This window comes from Cololabis saira, chromosome 20 (assembly GCF_033807715.1).
Source record: "Cololabis saira isolate AMF1-May2022 chromosome 20, fColSai1.1, whole genome shotgun sequence".
NCBI classification, from domain to species: Eukaryota; Metazoa; Chordata; class Actinopteri; order Beloniformes; family Belonidae; genus Cololabis; species Cololabis saira.
The window spans coordinates 29,401,606-29,423,180 of record NC_084606.1 but is presented as its reverse complement, the minus strand read 5'-3'; the positions used below and the strand labels follow the sequence as shown (position 1 = coordinate 29,423,180).

General features: G+C 41.1%; 1 protein-coding gene across 4 annotated transcripts in view; it reads right to left on the bottom strand.

Moving 5' to 3' along the window:
* LOC133420031 (inactive ubiquitin carboxyl-terminal hydrolase 53) overlaps positions 1–21,575 on the bottom strand; it is a 34,958-nt gene that overhangs the window by 5,701 nt on the left and 7,682 nt on the right. For 3 of the 4 annotated variants that reach the window (XM_061709582.1, XM_061709584.1, XM_061709583.1), the window contains exons 3-14: positions 18,313–18,405; positions 17,982–18,116; positions 16,597–16,707; positions 15,886–15,968; positions 14,414–14,498; positions 14,113–14,259; positions 12,832–12,981; positions 7,866–8,034; positions 5,672–5,818; positions 4,414–4,560; positions 2,132–2,918; positions 415–482 (exon numbers count right to left, since the gene is read on the bottom strand). In XM_061709582.1, the coding sequence (XP_061565566.1) occupies positions 415–482; positions 2,132–2,918; positions 4,414–4,560; positions 5,672–5,818; positions 7,866–8,034; positions 12,832–12,981; positions 14,113–14,259; positions 14,414–14,498; positions 15,886–15,968; positions 16,597–16,707; positions 17,982–18,116; positions 18,313–18,405 (2,122 nt within the window). The remainder of the gene's footprint in view (positions 1–414; positions 483–2,131; positions 2,919–4,413; positions 4,561–5,671; positions 5,819–7,865; positions 8,035–12,831; positions 12,982–14,112; positions 14,260–14,413; positions 14,499–15,885; positions 15,969–16,596; positions 16,708–17,981; positions 18,117–18,312; positions 18,406–21,575) is intronic. The other variant, XM_061709585.1, reaches the window with a different exon arrangement.

Here is a 21,575-nt window from a genome sequence, read left to right as displayed (position 1 = left end):
ACATATATACACACACACACACACACACACACATATACACACATATATATATAAAAAGAAGAAAAAACCCACTGCAAAACATAAGCTCTCCTAAGGGAAGGTGGTAGTCAAAGTTACGAGACAGATGGGATGCAATGATTTCCATAGCAACCCTTTAACTGGGCTTTGACCTCAACACGACTAATGAAACAATAAATCAAGGAAACTGCTGGTATTATCTTAATGTTGCAGCACCTTTTAAACACACATAAATCTGGTGAGGAGAGAAGATTTCCTCAATGTTATGGCCGAGCTTTTGTGACAGAGGATTACTTCCACCTATAATGTGAAAAATTGTCATTTCTTTCCAGTGTGCAATTAATTTGTTCCCATTCCTTGTGTTGATTCGTGATTTTAAGAGATTTTGTTACTTACCATTAGAAAACGTAGAGTACAAGAGATCAGCCTTCAAATCATCACATGATCTTGGGGGGAAGTGATCCCTGAAATATTGAAAAATAAAATAAACTCTTTTCCAAACAGAAAAATCTTCCAAAATATTTGATATTACCAACATTTTAGCCAAAATACTTTTGAATCATGAATCTCAAAATAAAACTACAAATTTTATACATTTTCCATGAGTGTCAGGTATAAACAAGCCTTCTTTGTAACGAGTTTTGGAGTGAAAAAAACGTTATTTTATCATTATACAGGCTATAATAATCCCTAAATACTTAAGAGAATAAGATAACTGTTGGCTCTCTTTATTTCCAAACAAGATCTGTGTAACAAAGCCAACAAATGACAGCCCAGAACGATGAGACGCGTGTTACTGCTTTGTGTGCATTAATGTTAAATAGGTCTCGCTATTCTTAGAACAATTTGTTTGCATTGTTTATTTATTTATTCAAAAATAGCACTTTTGAGACTTGGGCCTTTAAAATTAGATGGGCATGTGGTGTCAGTTCTATCACTGCTGCCAGTATGCAAACACCGAGTCGGTTGTTTTTTGTCAGTTACTGCAAGACTTTACTGCCTACAACTGGTTCTCCTATCTGACTGGAAGAGCCGAGCATGTTGCCCTGGGGAAAGTCACATCAGAGCCCCACACGGTCACCTGCGGGGTTCCCCAGGGCTCCGTATTAGGACCATATCTGTTCGCAATATACCTGCTCCCCCTTGGTCATGTGATCAGCAGGCATGGATTGTCATTCCACTGCTATGCAGACAACACACAATTGTATTTAAAAACTGTCTCTAACCACTCCGACCACTCTGCACTCTCCACCTCTTCCACTCTCGACACCTGGCTGGAGGAGATAAAGGCATGGATGAAGCTAAACTTTCTTCAGCTAAACAGCTCCAAGACTGAGGCCATCCTAGTTGGTACTCCGCACCAGGTCCGCACTTCCACCATAACAGGTATCACCTTCTCTGGTCCAAACATTCCACTACTTCCAGTGATCACCAACCTTGGGGTAAAAATTGACCCCCATCTCACATACGAGGCCCACATTCAACAACTCTGCAAAACCTCGTACTATCACCTCAAGAACATCACCAAACTCTGTCCTTCACTCACCATGGCAGATGCTGAAAAGTTGGTCCATGCTTTTATTTCCTCCAGACTGGACTACTGTAATGCACTCCTCATCGGGATTCCTAGCAAGAGCACTCAAAAGCTCCAATACAGTCAGAACAGCGTTGCTAGGATCCTGATGAGGGTGTAAATACAGTCATATCACTCCCATTGTCAAAACCCTCCACTGGCTCTCTGTATCACTCCAGATTCATTGCACGGTCTCTCTCCTCACCCACCGATGTGTTCATGGAACTGCCCCCACTTCCCTCATGGATCTCCTCACTCCTCAGTCATCCTCACGCTCCCTCCGTTCCTCCTCCACCTACCTCCTAAAAACCCAACAAACTAAACCCCGCACAATGGCTGATGGAATGCCCTCCCAGACCACCTGAGGGCCTTGCAGACTGTGGACGCTTTTAAACGTGGCCTAAAAATCCACCTTTTTAAAAAAGCCTTTTCCTGTTGATTTTATTCATGGTTGATTTTAACTTGTAGCACTTTGAGATTTGTTTTTAATGAAAAGTGCACTAGAAATACAATGTATTATTATTATTACGTTTATTTTACCTCATCAGATGCTGCTCGGATATGGGCCGCAGGTCCTTTGAAGAAAGGCCGTCAACAACAGGCGAGTCGAGATTTGCTGAGCCATTGCTTAGTCTGTCACTACTTTCGTATCCAGATTCGGTTCTCTGGATCTTCCAGTTTTCATTGCGCACTTTAAGAGTTGCCGAGCTCTTGGATCTGTCTCTGTCGCTGTGGCCTCCTCGGCTATCCGAGTCCAGAGAGCTTCGGCTGCCACCGGTTTCATGCCTCTGCTCATCTTCGTAGATGGTCATCAGGCTCTTGGGTTTGAGCTCTTCTCGCTCTCCCCATGTAAAATCCCTCTCTCGCTCTCGGTCACGCGAGGGCGAGTGGCTACTCGGCCTCCGCTGGGGGCTGTGGCGTCTCGGTGGCTCTTTGGTGTCTGGATTTCCTTCATCGACGCCTCTTAAAATGCTGTCCACATTCAGCGCCTCCCGCACGGGCTTCCACGGGCGATTGGACCTGCTGCGGTTGTTCCCTCCGTGCCGCTCTCTGGAGTCTTGGCTGCTGTCGGTGTCGTATCCGTTGGAGAGCTGCTCTTCTCTCTTGCTGTGATGGCCACCTCTTGTAGCAGGCACACTGGGTAGGACTTGGACCCTTGAGTGGGAGTGCGAGGGTTCATGAGAGGACCGGCCTCCGAGGTACGGGGTTCGCTCGGTCCGGATGGGACCTTTTCCTTGGCTGCTATACAGTCGAGTCTCCATGTGCTGTTTGAAGCCGTTCTCCGGAGGGGAAGCGGAGCGCGAGTACTGACGGTCCTGACCTGCATCTGAGGAAAACGGTCCATGAGAGTTTGACAACACAATGAAACTATGCATACAATTTAAACATAAAACATCATTTTTATCTTCTGCTTTGAATCTTGAAATGCATTTTCATCTTCAATACAACCCTGCACAATTTTACACAGCTGATTTCAAGCTTTCCTGCTGCACCTGATGCCAGGGGGAAAAAAATAAATAAAACTGTATAAATATCACTGATGGTGCTGAAAACTGACCACACTAAACATCAAGACGTAAAGCTGTGCTGAACAACACAGGAGGCTGGTCGGGAAGTAAGAAAGGGCATGAAAACAGCAGAGTTAGTGGCATTTATGTCTGCTGATGGCAGGAAGGTGTAAATTATAACCACAAGGAGTCAATTTTCTTGCACGGTGTGTGCACAGAGGGGCGCCATTTCATGTGTGAACACCCATGCAGGTATTTATCCCTGGGATTCAAAGGACACTTCCAGCTGTAATGGAAGCGTTGATATGTGTGTGTGCGTTCTTACTCTTGAGGGAGAAAAAAAAGATAATTTAATTGGCAAAAAAATATTTGAAAAATGAGTCTTATGTGCAAAAGTCCTCATCTAAGTGTTAACGAAAATCTAGCAAATAAATTCTGTTCACATAAAAGTTGGCAAAAGCCTATGCTTAGTTATTGCCAATATCTTAATGACTGTGGAAAGCAGATTCTGTTCAGCTGCACACAAAGTGACTTTAGGACCATTAGATTCTTTAATCACATGTGTGAGACGCCAGGGTTTTGAAAAGCTGCTGCTGAAAGCTCCAGGTTGACAACGGTACATCAGAATGTGGCTGTTGTTAAACACAATTACTAAAGAGTATTTAAACAATCCTTTTGTTTACATCTTCACTTAATATAAGCACTTGAGTGCTTTGTTTTTAAAGAAAATTTGAAAAGTGCTGGCCTGGACAGGAGCTACTTTTGTTAACAGCATTGTCACCTCTCGTTGTGTCATTAATCACCGCGGGCTCCTGTGATTAACAGCCAAGCGCTAATGACATGGTGGATATGATCTATTTTACATGTTGCTCTCCATAATCCTCACACAGATTCTTAATTGAAAGCAGCAATAGTACAGCAGCAGTGCACTGATGAGAATGTTTGGTAGCATGTGAGGACAAAGTGACACAAACATCAGTTTTGCAATTAAAGTCACTCTTCATTTAAATCTTACAGCATTTATCCCTCTTTGCTTTCATCTGCTTAGTGTTTGGTGTATTTATTTGTTAATCGTCATCAAGACCACAGAGAGGGAAACCAACAGCCCCAGCTATGAGAGAGGAGGATCAAGGCTGGCTCCAACAGATGCACCACTTAATCCCCTTCCTGACCCATTGCTCCAAAACAAAATATTACATAAGCGCGGAGGAAGCGAAAAGCTCGCTTTTTGCATCACGCCTGACAATTCCCATGTGTACGTGTGGTACCACATCTGCCGTCTCTTGTAGATCCACACAAAGCACAGGAGCCCACCTCTGTAGCGTGAGTCCAGCTTCCGCTGACCACTCCTGTCAGCATCTCTTCTGGATGAATGCATTCCCCGCAACTCTCCTGCTCGATGGGCTACTTCTCTGGAAATGTCCCTGAGGCGACTCCTGGGATCAGCAGTACCAATTTTCACTTGAGAAGAAAGAAGAAGAAAAAAATAAGTTAGGTATTTGACACGTTGTTCACTTCCGAGCAAAATGGATCATAGACAGCATTTGATTGAAGCTTAAAGGACCAGGAGGAGCTTTCTCCCACTGCAGGCATCAAAAGCACTTTAATCTTGAGGTAACATTTTGTCATATAACTTCTTTCTGCTTCCAGGTCCCCAGCACACCCAAGGTGCTACGCAGCTGCGTAACATATCGACACAAGTACTTTACATCACAGCATTGTAAGGATGCATGTGGTAGATGTTTTTTGCCGTATGAGGGGGAAAGCTGCAAGAAAGCACCCTGGCCGCTCTGTGGCATCTGTGCCACATTTTCAGCAGACTTTGACTTGGAAATGAAATGATTAGTCGTGGCAGTGGAAAACATTGTTGGCCGTCTGAGATTTCACAATAAGGCGCTGTAAATAGGACACGACAGATCGAGAAACATCAGGTTTACTTGTGACTTTATATTAGGGATTCCATACTTTCCTCTGTTTAAAAAAAAAAAAAGCTGAATTTTTAACAGATCACAACACAATCTGACTTCAAACTCGACTCTGCTGCTCCTGAAAGCTGCGAGCAACTGCTGACATTTTACTGTCTTGCAGCCTTCCCTCTCAATCATATTCAAGATACTGGAAGCAGCAGTAAACAGTTCAAGGACATTCACAACTTCACACCACCAGATGATAAAAAAAAAAGTGATTATATCAAAGTTGAGCCGATTTAACCATTGTATACATTCCTCTCCAATCTTCCCCTTAAGTATGTGCAGAATTGGCAGCCCTTTGTGACCTCTCTCCTCAACAAGGGTCCCTAATCTCTTCCGTATTACTAACATGGCCAGATTTCATCTCACAGCGAAGATGTTTAATTATCTCTTCCTCTAGTTGCCATGCCAGATCTGTTCCTGTTGCCAGTCTCTGAACACAAAAACTTAGCCTTGACTCATTATCTTTGTCCATGTTTTCTTGTGCATTGTAAAACACTCCTAAAGTTCTGGCTACGTTATCCTTCCACAAGTTTACTAATTTGCTTTCCACTGAATTTTCTTTTCCAAGTATTAAGTTACTGTAAATGTTTTCCATTTACCTGGCCCCCGTCCTCCACTGGCCTGAGCGCTGCTTCTGCTGAGGGTCGAAGGCGTCTTCTGTTTGTGAGAGTCGTGGCCCAGCACAGCCTTCAGATTCTCTCTTGTAAGGTCCAGCTTCTTGGGGACTGAAACTGGAGACTCTGAACCTGTAAAAACAAAAAAAAGTATGTAAAAACTTAGGCAGTCGTAAGTTGATTTTCCTCTTTATCAAGAGAAGAAAGAAACAAAATCATGTTCCTTAAGTTCCGGGAAAATATACATACAAATGTACTTTAAACGAGTAAATGCACAGGCTTCACCTGACACTAAACTAGAATTAAAATTACGATTTATACACCCTGCTCTTCCCGTTTTTGGAGAATCATCTAGTTTCATCAGAGTCCTGATGGACAGTGAGCAGCTGCCACGGCTTGGAGCTCGGGCACAGCCGGCATGGAGAGATGGAGGAGGATCTTTAAAGAGGATAAAAACCTCGCCAACCACACAAATCCTTGGATATATAATCCCAACGGAAGAGATGTTTTGCTGTTGTCATCATCAAAATTATCCAATACCCCCTGGGAGCAAATGTAACAAATGTGACTTTATAATTTGTATACATTAAAATTACAAGAAGTAGGAATAATTGGAGTATAAAGTGAGTTGAAAAACCAGAGGAAGACAAGTCACACTTAAAACAGATTTCCATTTAAATGGAACTCTGTTTTAAGACAAGTTGTTGCTTGAATCTAAATTGTACATTAAAGTAGCTGGTAGTGACAGCTGTTAATTCATAATTCATCCCCCATCCACAAATTAAGTCAGTGACAGTTATAAAAGATGTAAAACACAGACATCTGGACAACTTGGGCTACGTTCACACTGCAGGCCTTAATGCTCAATTCCGATTTTTTCCCATATCCGATTTTTTTGTGTGGCTGTTCACATTATCTTTTAAAATGTGTCCTATATCCGACTCGAGTGTGAACGCATCGCAGCCCTGAACTGACCCGCATGCGCAGAGGCGTGTGATGATGACAATGATGGGTTTGCATCCAACAGGTGCCTGTGAACTGCCAGTTATCCATCAAGCTCCACAATTATCATGTTAACATTAAATCAGATAGATTTGTCAAGGACGTTTCTCTTGCATCTCTATCATTATGCGGACATGAATTCTCAGAGTTTTGCGGGAGCGGATGAAAACACTGCGGGCGCGGGCGGGAGCGGATGTAAACACTGCGGCGCGGGCGGGACTGGAACACACACGTTGCGGGTGCGGTAATGGTCAGAAATGCAGCGGGAGCGGGATGAAGAAAACAGTCCCGGCAGGGCTCTAGCTCCGCTCCCCGGAGTGTCAGCTCTGCTCTCCGGCGTTCAGCTGGGTTTATCACCTAACACACGGCCCAGCTCGCTGTAAAACGGGCAGGTTATGCGACCACGACCGCTTCGCTGATTTGAATCCTTAGCTTCTTTATTTAGTAATATGCTTAAATTCAGCGGGTTGTCTCGTCTGATCTGATGTCGTATAAAGAGGTGAGCGGTGGGGAGGGGAGGAGGAGAGGCGGAGGCGGCCCGGAGGAACCCCCGCCGTCTCCCGTGTCTCCCCCGCGGCTCGGGGCTCTGCGTGTGACGTCAAAGTCGCATTAATTCCGACCTGCCTGTTCACACTGAGGTCGCATTGCAAAACATCAGACCTGTATCCGATTTAGAACCACATATGGAAGCGACCTGAATCTGATTTGAAAAGATCAGATTCCATGTGACTTGTGCTGTTCACACTGTCATAAACAAATCGGATCTGAGTCACATATGAGCAAAAAATCGGATTTGGGTCACTTGGGAACTGCAGTGTGAACGTAGCCTTAGTTTCACACTAACGGGCGGTTTATTGTATAGTTCATGTTGAAATCATTGGCTTGGGATGTGATAAGAGCTACTGAATGCAAAGAAAAGTACATTACACAGAACAACTAGACTAAACAAGATAAATACATAACATGGCATTTTCACATAAGGGGAATGAGAGAGAGGGAAAAAAAAGAAATCAATCAAACTTCCTCTCACCTAAGTATTGATCTTTTGAAAATGTCAACATGATTATCTCTGAACGAGTTTATAGTAGGATGCAATTCCAATAAAGGCGGGCGCGATCAATATTACAGAACCTTACAGAATACAGAACCGATAAAATAATGATGTAACGCATCATACCGTGTACTTCTCCATTGACGGAGGCTTTGTAGTGAGACTGGCTGCTGTTTTGTTTTGAGGCATCTTCTGTGGTGATGGCACTCCCATCAGGGTTGGAGTAAAAAAGGAGGAGAGGCTGGAAGTGACCTTTTATGCATTTGCTGACCACATCTTTCCACCGGGAGCCAATCTACCACAAAAGGAGAAAAAAACATACGAAAAGGTGAGTCAGAGGCTCAAAACCTATGTATAGATTTAAACATATTAGGAACAAACAAAAAAGCTATTTTATCACCTATAATACAAACATACATTATTTTGAGTGAAAATAACCTTGTGTGTGAATATTTTCTTTAAAAGCAGTCAGTTGGAATATTTAAGATTTCATTTTCTTTTTCAATGGGATCCTCAAATAATCTTCTCATGTTTTGGAAGACCATGAATGCTTTCATTGTCAAAAATCAAGCAATCATACTCTAATGCAATTCAGGACTAGAGAGCATAAACACATCAAGATTTAATGATATCAAGAAAATGTCGCAATGCAATCTTACCCTGACAGAAAATTGACATATTGCATCTTTTTTTTTAAAAAAGGAAAGGGAAAAAAACTACATGTCTACATTTTCAAAATCTAACTTTGCAGACAGAACATGCTGAGACCAAATCTCACAATCACATTAGTTAAGCCATGTGAGGTACATGGCTCGCCATAAAGGCGCCACAAAGACAGGCTGCACGCTAACAGATGCTCGTGAACTCTTTAATTAAGCAAATCACAGAGGAAGACAGGGAAGGAAAGTGGGTGGGAAGGAGGTTTAAAAAAAAGGGACAGTAAAACTAATCCAAATGAAAAAAAAGACAGGGTAGTGCAACAAAGAGATTGCAATCAAATAAATGTACACACATGGCCTTTTGTGTACATTTACTCTATATGAACCAAGATGAAGAAAGTTTGGCGAATGGAAAGAAAATACAGTAGATTCATTTTTTTCTAAAATGAAATTTTCACAAATGAGGAACAATATTTGTTATTTCAAATTCAATCACTCTTGTGTGTGTAGCACTTTTAATGTAACTTGTTGTGGAACACATATTGCTCAACAGGTTTACAACTTAATAAATAAAATAAATAAATACGTTTCAAAACACCAAAATGCACCCAATTAGACACGAACACAATCAAACCCACACCACAAATTTGAACAAACAAAGCAGAAATAGAGGAGAAGCCGTCCTTTAACAAGTAAAAACTAAAAAAAACTATTTCCAAAACAGGCCAACAGTTTAATTTAACTGTTCAATTCAGTTAATAATAAATAATACATTAATTATTGATGATTTGTCATATTCTGCCAACAATATATTTTCCTCACAATTGTGTAAGCTAAATGCTTCGTACACTGGAAAAGCAGTGATTTAGCAACCTGCAGCAGCTTTCAGTACCAGTTATTTGGGGAGTCATGGAAACGCTGGCAAGTTTCAATTCAGGTATGGACTTGGCAGGAAGTGAGTAAAAGGAGCTGCAGACACAGCACAAGCTGCTGATGGATTAACACCTAGCCAGCCCACCACTGCACCGCAGTCCCCAAGAAAATACTGAGGACGGGAGACACAAATACAGGCCACAAACAAACATAAAAGTCTATTAAAAACAAAGGGGGAAGAATTAATGTGTGGATTCTCAATTACCCCCCCCAGTAGTAACCCCCCCCCCCCCACCAAAAAAAAAAGAATGAATTCTTACAGACACACAAATGTATAGAAATGATCTGTAACTTCCACATTTAAACCAGTGGATGATCCAATAAGAATCTTTACCAACTGGACTAAACTTTAAAATGGAACAAATTTTGTTTTTGCCAGGTTTGACTGACAGCTTTAATTAATGGCATGCATATTCCATTGTTTAGCATACAATGCTAAAACCTGTTGTGTTTTTCAGAGCCCTCATCCTTTTTTATACATACACTGAGTGTTTTAAGTTGAAACTCTCCTTATAAAACTTTAGAAATGTGCTGGCGTTGCTACTGCTGCTGGTTTTCAGGAAACCAATCTGATGGGCAAAATCTCTCATAGTGGTAATCAAGAAAATGAAGGAGAGCATCTGGCTGTGTTTTTCTGTCTCACGTTGAACTTGCAGGCTTCCTTCAGACAAGAATAAATCACAAACAACCACAAAGAAGGCGGTTTGTGAGAGCGGTTTGTCCAAAGACGAAGTGTTGCTGCCAAATACTGTGCCTTTATCACTGCAAGCTCGGTGTGAGCTCTATAGTCAACAAAAAGAAGGAAGGATTTGTTTCGTTTTTCCCCCCTTTCTTCCAGGAATTTTCCACTTAATTTTCACAATATAAATTTCATTTTTGACACAGCACTGAGGCAGCTCTAGTGAAGGTCCTTAATGGCATCCGCTGCGATACGGTGAGTGGCAACATTTCACTCCTGGTCTTACCAGATCTATATACTGCATCCAATATGATTGACCATGATATCTTGTTAGACTGGAAAAACTGGGTGGGACTCTGGTACAGCACTTACCTGAGTCCCATCTAAGGCCGCGTTCAGACTGCAGGCAAATCTGATATATATCTGATTCCTTCTCATATCCGATTTTCAGGGCTGACTGTCCACACTGTTTTTAGCAAGTGTCCATATCGGATCTGGCTCTGTTCAGACTGGGCCACATCATTGACTGATCTGACGGGTTGCCGTAGCAACGACGTCAGGGCGGAGGCGTCACCCAGCGCGTGTATTGTGTGAAGTCATGTATTTTTTTTATATATATAAAAAAATCCCAAAATATCTGTACCGTTTCTGATTGGGTCGGCACTGCGCATCATTTTTAGACATAACGCATACCGCGTCTCGGCGGAGGGACCCGACGTCCCAGCAAAATGAGAAACAGAGAAAGGTGTTCAGAACAAAACCACCAGCAAACTAACAAACCAACCAACAAAGCTCAGAGTTAACAAAACGAACCAGCAATGAACAACTGGCAGCCCCGCTCCATAACCTCTCCTCCTAGGAGAAGAGGGGCTGACGGGCTGCAGGTTCAGGCTCACAGCGCGACTGAAGGCTGATTTATGGTTCCGCGTTACCCCAACGCAGAGACTACGGCGTAGGGTACGCGGCGACCCGCACCGTACGTGGAAATGCGGTCTTTTTTCTGCTATTAAAACATGATTTGTAATGTGAATTTGCAACACTTAAACTACAAATAATAGTTTTTGACGTGACATCAGAGATTGTACATGCTCTCTGTGAAAGGATGAGTAGCTCCACAACTGGAAATGGGCGGGTGGTTTGGAGCGTCTGGGACAGTCATATCCGATCTGAGTGTTTGGAGCTGTTCAGACTGAGACGCATCTGCCCAAATGAGATATGGATCGGATATGAAACTACCTCCCGGAGGTGGTTTCGATCTGGTTTGCAAAAATCGGATATCATGCGGTTTGGGACTGTTCAGACTTCAAAAGAGTCATCCAGTTTCAATCTGGATGGGCTACAAATCGGATATTTGCCTGCAGTCTGAACGCGGCCTAAAAGACAGAGACAATGTTGTATCTTTAAGCAACTTCATATTGGAGGAACCAAAAACAACATGTGGTGTTCCCCAAGGTTCAATTTTGGGGCCTTTGTTGTTCAACATCTATATGCTCCAACTCACTCAAATGATGAACAGGTAACTTGAACTATGCAACTAAACATAACTATGCAGATACTCAAATCTTTATAACAATCTCACCAGGAGACTACAATCCATCTGTGTTTGAATTTTCTTCAGTCAAAGAAAAACAAAATGGAAATAAAAGTGTTTGGAGCCGAGGAAGGAAGATTAAAAGTCAGCTTCAAGCACTGAAGCTAAAAACCAATAGCCAATCCAAAAATCCATGTTTGGTTCTGGACTCAGGCTGACTTCACTACAGTCTTGATGTTGCTTTTAAAATTTAGGTCTATAAATCACCTAAAGAACCTATCAAGGATTAAAAGACTGATGTCTCAGCAGCAACTTGTCGATGCTTTTATCTTTATAAGACTGCTGGTGTAATGCTGTTTTAATGGTTCTACCTAAAAGAATCCCTCAAACAGCTGCAGTTAGCTCAGAGCACTGTTGCCCGAGTCCTCACTAAGACCAAGAGAGTGGACCATATAACTCCAGTTTTCAGATCGTTACACTGGGTTCCCATCTGTCATGGAATAGATTTGAAAATGTGTTGGTTGCTGTCGGTTTATAGGCTCGGGGTCCTGGCCTGACACTCTTTGTTGCCTGTCTTCCCCTCTCTCTCTAAACCCGTTTCCTGTCCACCTAGTTTTGCAATAAAGGCCACTAGTGCCACAAAAATCTTATAAAATAAATATATATATATATATATATATATATATTATATAATACAAAATAAATAAATATATAAAAAAGGAGAAAAAAATAACTGAATGGTCTAGAGCCAAAATAGATTTCTGATGTCCTGGTCCATTATCAAGCGACCACAACCCTCAGGTTATCAGGGTCAGGCGTACTTTCTGTACCACTAGCTTTTATGCTCTTCACCTGTGGAACAAGCTCCCAGAATGCACCAGGGCTGCTGACACAGCTGCTTTAAATCTAGGTTGAAAACCTATTTATTTACAGCTGCATTTTGCGTCTAGATCCACAAGTTGTTTAGTTTTATCTCTTGTTTTCTTCGAAAGTGACACAGCCAAACATGATAGATATCTTGGATGTGAACAATTAAATACAGAACTGACTGTTCAAAGGTTTAAAGAAATTATGACAATTTTAGTAATTTTTGCAGTATATGTCGAGCATGTTGCCAGGCAAAACGTGTTATTTTAAATATCAGCACTTAAATTTTGAAAATCTTTTTCAGTCTGGCAAACACCAAATCTACAACCGTAAATTGGAATAACCAACATAATGTTTGAGTTTCAGTACGCTGACTCAATATTAAACTGATTGTGCCATAAGTACTAGTGCACGCTCTCTCACCTCTTTCACTGTTGCATCATCAAAGAAAACCCATTTGGAGGATTTGGTGTGGAAGGCGAAGGCACAGTAGTGGCGGCTGGAGTAGCAGATCATCCCCACGAGCAGCAGCTCTCCCTTTTTGGCATGCTCATCTGTCACCCTGTAGAAGAGCTGTGTCCACAAAAACATGCACAAATGAATATTTATACATAAATTATTCATCTGCATTGACACTCGATTACAGGAAAAACAAGTGCATGATTCTCACAGCCAGTCAAATCAGTCCCTCCATGTGGTTATTGATTATGGTCAGAGGGAATTTACCAGTGCTGATGAGACAATCACCACAAACGGGGCTGGTTTGAGTCAGTGGCATCAGAAAAGATCTTGACATCTTCCCTACAGGGCTGCACAAGAGTAATCCAAGGACAGTGTTTGAATAGCGAATGGTTTGTCCGTGTTCATCCAGCTCTATCCAGTCATCCGGGTGGAGGACTCCTTTATAGTACCCACTAAATGCTCCCTCATGAATAAAACCCTTTGTGGCGCAGTAATGTGAGGGTGGATCTGACAAATATTTCGAATGGTATGTGTCGGAAAGGCTCAAACAGAATCTGTCAACTATAAAAGTTTGAATACTTGAAGGGGAATGGGAAAAAAAGGTGCCAAGTATATCCTATTCTGCTGCGTGCAGATTTTCGTTTGTAAGGAGCTGATGTGAACAGGCAACTGAGAATTATTTCATACATCATGTACCATGATACTCTGTGGTCAATGTGAACTTGGGTGAGACTTTGTTGATACAAATATGCAGGAAGCCATAATTTTAAGAGTGAAATGAAGAAAAATGTACCCACATCTGGGGGATTTTCTGAGTGTATCAGTAAAGACACTAGGTTTATAATATTCATATAAAAATCACTGTCATTTTTTCATCCTCGTTACAATGAAGTGTATTCAGCCCACATTTTCACTTCACATGCAAGCTTTTATGCACACACGCACAAAAAGATGAGAGGAAGGGCTTTCTGAACAGCTGACCACGACCAGCAGGGGCTTTCTGATCAGCAGCATGGGTGTTAGCTGCTTATGCAATGTAGCAGACTTCCAAAGAAATAAATCCCCACTTTATTCCCCACATATGTTTAATTGCACTAAAATAGCCAGAAAATTAAAGAGTTGGACAACAGACAGTTGAACAATTAAACAAAAAAAAAGCTTTTAAACATGCCAGTTGTCTGTCATCTTAATTTGATGGAAGCTCAATCAAATATAATGCAACATGATGGAATGCAAGCTCACCGCAGAGAGAGTAAGATGAGGCCCGAGTGAGCGGATGACATCTTCAGTGAGATCTGATTGGTCAGAGTCCCATACAAAGCCTATGGTGACTATTTCTGGGGAGTTCATGAGGACCTGTCTGATCCTGATCCTCTGGCCACAGTTACTCTGGAAGAAAAAGAGAGAATGAAACAAAACCAGAAGTTTTTTTCAAAAAATAACCTCAAATCACAATGTGAGCTGCATAACTGCTCAGTCTGTTTAAAAAAATAAAACAAAAAACACACACACACACACAAAGTCACACACAGAGTTTACCTACCGGACAGTTTCGAAGGTCCCCTATTGTACCTGCTGCTTGTAACAGTTCTCCAAAAGACTCGTCTCTGCGCTGAAGCATCTGTTGACTGAGAAAGAATTCATGATAAAAAAAATAAAAGCTGCCATCAAAAACCTAAAGAATAAGCGAGGAAAATAAACATGGCGTGTGAGGTGTGTAAAAAAACCATAAAGCTGTAAATAAGAACAAAATATGATATATTATGAATCAGAACTATTGAAAATTTTGAAATATTTTGGTTTGCATAATTTATTCAGTCATTAGTCATCTTTGCTTATTTTACAATGTTTTAATTATTCTTTGTCATTTTTCAATAGCTTTTGCCATGTTGTCATTTTGTTTTGGTTCTTCCATCTTCAACCGTCTTTGTATTTATGGTCAGTTGTTTTGTCTTATCACATCTCTGAATTTATTTAGCAATTTCCCTACTGTGTGCGTGACTCTTATTAATTAAAATGCAGTTGCCAGCTTCTTGTTTTGAACCTGTACAGACAAAAATCCTTGTTTCTCCTCGCAAGAATACATAAAGATGACCAAAAACGAAGAAACACAGCAACATACATTCAAAGTGCATTACTAGTACAGGAAAAAATAGCTACACAGTCTGTGTTTTACACACAGTGTGACAGTAGTAGGTTTCTGGTGGTGTGGCAGGACGCTTCGTCATGATACGTTTCAGCTACATGGAATGGCTCCAACTAAAACCTATGTCCCCACAAAGCACAAACAACAAGTCACATTTTGTCGTTGCTTTCTCTGCTTTTATTTAATGGTGTTTTGATAACTTATTGGATCTAAATGTGTCGAAAACCAGGGAGTTAAATCACTGACATGACTTATTGAGAAATCTCCAGAAATCGAGGCTGATATGATGCCAATGTTTATCTCATTTTAATCTTATTTATTATTTCCATATCTGATTATATGTTTCCCCAAACAGTCTGTTGGCGTGTGTGCTAAGAGAAAATGGGTCCCGATTTATGAAACATTTATTAATACCATGGGGATCAATAAAGTTGTCTGAGCCTGAATCACTATTATCCTGGTTGAAATGAAAGTGGTGGGCATCATTTAGTAGCTAGCTTCAGTTAGAAGTTAAAGGTTGTAGGTAGAGCTGGACGATAAATAGATCTTTGTAAGATTAATAGTTTGTGGCAATGTTTCAACATGACCACTGATTCTTATTTAAATCTCAAAGCACAGTCATAAAGCATAAGCAAAGCTCAGGTAGTAGGTTAACAGGTAAAGCAGTATGATGATTGGAAACATACAATAGAAAATAAAACAAAATTAATAAATTTAAAAATATTCCCACTTATTTATTTGTGTGTGTGCATACCGTATATATATATATATATATATATATATATGGAAAATAAAATTAATTAAACATGAAAAGTGGGATAAAAATGATTACAAAAAGGAGTCTAAGTTGTAAATGGGCCTTCTCTTACCAGAGTGCAGTGGTGGAGATATAATGCACCAGCTCTGTGAACGGCAGTGGGTCGGACGAGGCCCCACAGCTGCGACACACGGACTGCAGAGGAGAGAGCCATTGAAAGAGAGGATGAAAATACTCAACATGTGTGATTTCAGCATGTACAAACTAATTGAGTGTAAAACAAAATTTTACACATTTGTCATTATCAGACATCCAGTAACTTCTGAATATATCTCGATATAGCAACACAATTTTTCTCTCTCAGTTCCTGATAACTACTGAGGTGGAACAAAATTCTCTTTGTGCCCAAAGGATTTAGTGCAAAGTGGTGTTATCCGTTTCATTCGGATAGTGCTAGTTTGGGACAGAGTCAATGATGAACATCAGGGCCAAAGGGCAGGGTGGTGTGTTGTGCTGAGCTGGAATTTGCGTGAACACCATCTGTGAGGCATCTGGTATTATAGCTACAGCACTGTGGAAACTGACGTAGCCTGGTATCAAAACAAGATAAAAGTGGATATCAATTGTCTCAAGCAGTGATTTTTATGCGTGTGTTTGAGGTTGCTTAACACTACAACTAGCTTGAGTGCTTTCAGACTGTTCACATGTCATACTTGAGTCTGTACAAACAAATATGCAAAGGTAAAGCAAATAATGAACACTAAAACGTCTTTATGTGCATAAACCTACACTGTCACACAAAGTTCAGACAATACTGACAAACCTGCTCATAAAGTGACATGGCAAACTTCTGATGAGTGATACAAGACTTTGAAACGCAGGCATCTGTCTCCTCAGGCACAATGTGGAGGTGGATCCTCTCAAGAATGTTTTCCTGTGAAAGAACAGGAGATGTCTTAGGGATGAAGCATTTCCAACCGTTTCCACATCTTCAGAGATTTTTTCCATGATTTCAGTGCTTGGAATTGTGATGGGGTCACATTTAAAGCACACGCTGCAATCCATTTTAGCTCCTCCTCATTTCTACCAAACATTTGCAAGTTAAATGTTAAAGCAGGACGGTAGTCATGCAAACGTTGCAAGGTCAGCTTCACAGCCTGTTAATCTGACACCAACTCCTCATATAACTTCACCATGGGGCACCTCCTGCTAATACATTAAATGTTAAATGCTCCTGGGTAATGATATGTCCAGAATGAAGAACTGAGTATATACACGCAGAAAAACATAGCAAGTGAAAATCATAACTCTGGAAGTAAAAAAGCAAATAGCAAGGGAGACAAAAAATGAAGACAGAAACACCCCAATAGAGCTTGAAATGTGTGAAAGTGTCACTCCATACTAGCAGATTTTAAAACAGCACAAGAAAAATTAATAAATGAAAATCACTCTTGCAATAAGCTTCCTCAGCTAAAGATGTGGTGCCAGTGCACTGACCAAGTCTGGGTTCATGACATTGATAAACAGTACAGCGTATTTTAAGAATAAACGCTTCTCATGATTTTCAGATTTTAATCATTAAAAAGGTGTCTTCAACTATTAAGCCAATGAGCCTCCTTGACGGTTATTTTCTCATGGTGGGATATTGGATACCAAGAACTCAATCTGCCAAATCAGAGCTCTGATTAAAACCATAATACTCTCTAGAGCATGATGCTGATCTTCCCTACATTTTTCTTTGCGCGAGTCAGAGACGTTGTAACTCTTCAGTCTCATAGATCAGCAGTAAGAGATTGGTAATTTATGTGACCTTGAAAGATTCTTCCTTTGGTTTATTCAACACAAGGTTAATGAGCTTACTGATAAGATGAAAATGATTGCAGAGCAATTGTTTTTCCATCTTCTCATTGAATGCAGCAGTTTTAATTATTTCATTAAAACTTTGAGTTTGAACAGGTATACATGTTTCTGTGAATCAGAACAAATCAGACGTTTCATTACAATTCTGATGCTTATATAACCTGTCATATGTGATATTAAGTCTCATTGTGCGTGGTTGTTAGGAGGTGGGGGGGGGGACAGAAGCTCCTTCATCGACCTCGCCAAACAGTTCTTTGCATTGTATCCCGACTGTGTTGCAGTACAACATGCAAATAAGAAGACACCCCCCCCCTTTCTTATGACAGCCAAGCACCCAAAGGAACTTACAAAGCATTCAGCAGCATCATCCATAAAGCCCAGCTGGAAGCGGTGCTCGTCCTTAAAGGTCTCTGCCAAGGCATGACGCAGGTTGTCAGAGGGCAAGGCTCGCTCCCGACTCTGCTGGAACTGGGAGAAAATGCCCTGGAGAACAGAGCAAGACATGGTTTGCACTTGGACAATGGCATATTGTGTTTACAGAAAGCATTTGTGTGACATTCACGCTGCCCATTTCACAGCTTGGATATGTGACCTGATGAGCCACACATCCAAGATGGCAAACAGGAACTACTGTTTAACATTATGCTCAGGCTCATTGTAAATCCTGATTATATCCTACCTTTAAAGCACAGAAAATGCATGAGTCTCCCAGACAGAAGTGTCCAGGTAGCTGCCTCAAACTGCGCCTGAAGATGTCCAGATGCCATAGTACCTATGCAAGAGAGAGGAGCCGCTTTACAAAATAAAACTAGTCTCTTATCTCTGCACCAAAGCATTTGTTACATGTTTTAAAAAAAATAGTTGTACCAATTAGAAACACAGAAGGACAATTTGTCAAAACAGAAATATCTGATTACGTGAGAGAACTGAATGTCCCTGCGTCTTGTGTTACACATGGCATTTAGAAAAATAAATTTAAGTCTCCGAGGACATGGAAATAAGCACTGAGTGAGTCTTCATTACCAAACAGAAACATAGCCACAAGTAATGATCATCTTCAACCAGCCCATCTCGTCTGTCACCCTCTGAGTCACAGTCTTCTTTGAGACTGACCAAACACTGCCTGTTATAAGGAATTATCTCACCAGCCAAAACTGCAGCGATCAAACAAAACCGTCAAGTCCATTTATAAACTACTGGGGAGCTCAGAAAAATGTAGACAATGACTAACATGGTTTTTTTTTGTTTTTTTTTTCCTTTTTAAGTATCTGAACAAGGAAAGCAACAACTGCTTAGTTACAGTGATAAGCAAATGTTTTGTCAAGTTTTCTGTTACTATAAAAAGATTTGAGATTAAAAGATTAACTCACACTCTTATTTCAACTTTGAAACAATTGAAAAGGGACATCAAAATGTGTGTACTCTAACATTGTTAGAACATTGGGAAAATAAATGCATCTTCAGCAAGTCTAACAGATTGTAAACATATCAAATTGAGAATGTGTTTCTGTCACATCACAGAAATGTGTAAAATCCACTCACCCCAACGTGAATGACTCAACATGGCTAATTATAAAATTAGTCACTGATATCATAAGATAATGAGCACAATTCTCAGCTTGAAGATGCTAGACCTGGTGCCTGCTGAAGACACCCAATTTAGCAATGTGGGTCCTAGATGTCAAGGCAACTAACAAGAAACATAAAAAAAAAATACCAGGGCCAAATAAAAGCTCAATATAACTAGCATGTTTTCTGCCTACAAAAACGTACTCAACAATAAAAAGGACAGCAAAAGCTGCAGGCTGCATCCTCTACTGTTATACGTGTTGGGTCAAATGTGTTGTTTCAAATGTTTTGGGTGCTGTTACTCCATGAGCTATTTTTGGCATACAAGCATTTATACTCTAGGTTGAGAAAATGTGCTTCATCACCTTCTAAATAATATATAAATAAGCAAGAATGAGCATATCTTGGAAAAAAAAACGTTTGGATTTGCATCCAAACCAATCCTATAAGCACTTCTCTCTCGAACTGTTTGTACTCTTCAAAATCTCAACTTGGCCTCATTTGTTTCTGCAAACTTCTTCATCTTCTTTTTTTCCTTTTGGCTATTTGCTCCAGGGGTCGCCACAGCGAATTATTCATCTCCCTCTAACCCTATCCTGCGCATCGTCTTCTCACACCAACTAACTTCTTGTCCTCCTTCACTGCATCCGTAAATCTCCCCTTTGGTCTTCCTCTAAGCCTCCCTCCTGGCACTTCTAACCTCATCAACCTTCCAGAGATATATTCATTATCCCTTCTCTGTACATGTCCAAACCATCTCAGTCTGGCCTCTCTGAATTTCTCTCCAAAACATCCATGTGCTGTCCCTCTGGTATTCCTGATCTTATCCATCATCCTCACTACCAAAAATCACCTCAACATTTTAATCTCTGCTACTTCCAACTGCATCTTGTAATCTCCTCAGTACCACAGTCTCTAAAACCATTCATCGGTGGTCTATATTTTCCAGGGCATACCTCTGTCTTTCAAGATTTCCCTCTAACTGCTTCCTATAGTGATCACAATATGATCTGCAAATATCATAGTCCATGGAGACTCATGTCCAACCTCATCTGTCAGCCTATACATCACCATAGCAAACAAGGAGGAGTTCAGAGCCCATGCTTGATGCAGCCCCGCCTCCACCTTGAACCTCTGTCATCACCACACTTTTACAGCTCCCACACATGTCCTGCACCAATAACATACTTCTCTGCTACTCCAGACCTCCTCATACCATTACATAGCTCTTCTTTTGGCACCCTGCAACATGCTTTCTCAAGGTCTACAAAGACACAATGCAGCTCCCTCTGACCTTCTCTGTACTTCTCCATCAACACCCTCCAAGCAAATCTTGCATCTGTAGTACTCTAATGAAACCATACTGCTGTTCACAAAAGCTCACTTCTGCCTTTAGTCTAGCTTCCACGACTCTTTCCCATGACTTCATTGTATGGCTCATCAACTTTACTCCTCTGTAGTAGAACTCTGCACGTCTCCCTTTTTCTTAAAAAACACCACCAGCACACATTTTCATTCTTCAAGCATACTCTCAAAAATCTTGTTAGAAGTCCTAGTTGAAAACTAGGACTTCTTCATCTTCTTCAATGCCTTCCTCACTTCAGCCTTACAAATCTTTGCTCCTCCTGGTCAACTATAGTGACTTATTCTACTCTTCGTTGTCTTACATTTTCCACATTCAGCAACTCTTCAAAAGTACCTTTCCATCTTCCCATCACACTTCTGGCACCTGTCAACAAATGTCCACCTCTATCCTTAATCCCCCTAGCCTGTTTCACGTCTTTACCATGTCAATCCTTCTGCTACACCAACCTGTATAAACCACTCTCCCTCCTTGCTGGCCACCTCTACCTTCACCTTACACTCCCTGAACTCTCTTCTGTCCTCAGTGTCCCACTTCTTAGCTAGCCTCTTTTTCTCCACATGCTCCTGCACATCCTCATTGCACTCTACTACCAGATGACACACCAAGTACTCTCTTACCTGTCTCTTGATTACATAAGCTATAGTTGTCCAGTCTTTTTGAATCTGTCCTTCTGTATTCCTACCCTGGATACCAAACCTGCCCATCACTTCCTCATCACCTGTGTTGCCTTTTCCAACATGTCCATTGCAATATACACCAATCACCACTCTCATCTTTGGGGATTCTCTCCTTCTTTTCATCTACCATATTCCAGAATTACTCCTTCTCTTTTATGTCATATCCTTCCTGTGAAGCACAACCATTTACGATGCTTAACATCACATCTTTAGTTTCTAACTTCAGATTCACCACTCACTTTTTTCGCCTCCACAACAATCCTAACAAGCTCCTCCTTCAAGATAACTAATCCATTTCTCTTCCCATCCATACCATGATGAAAGAGTAGG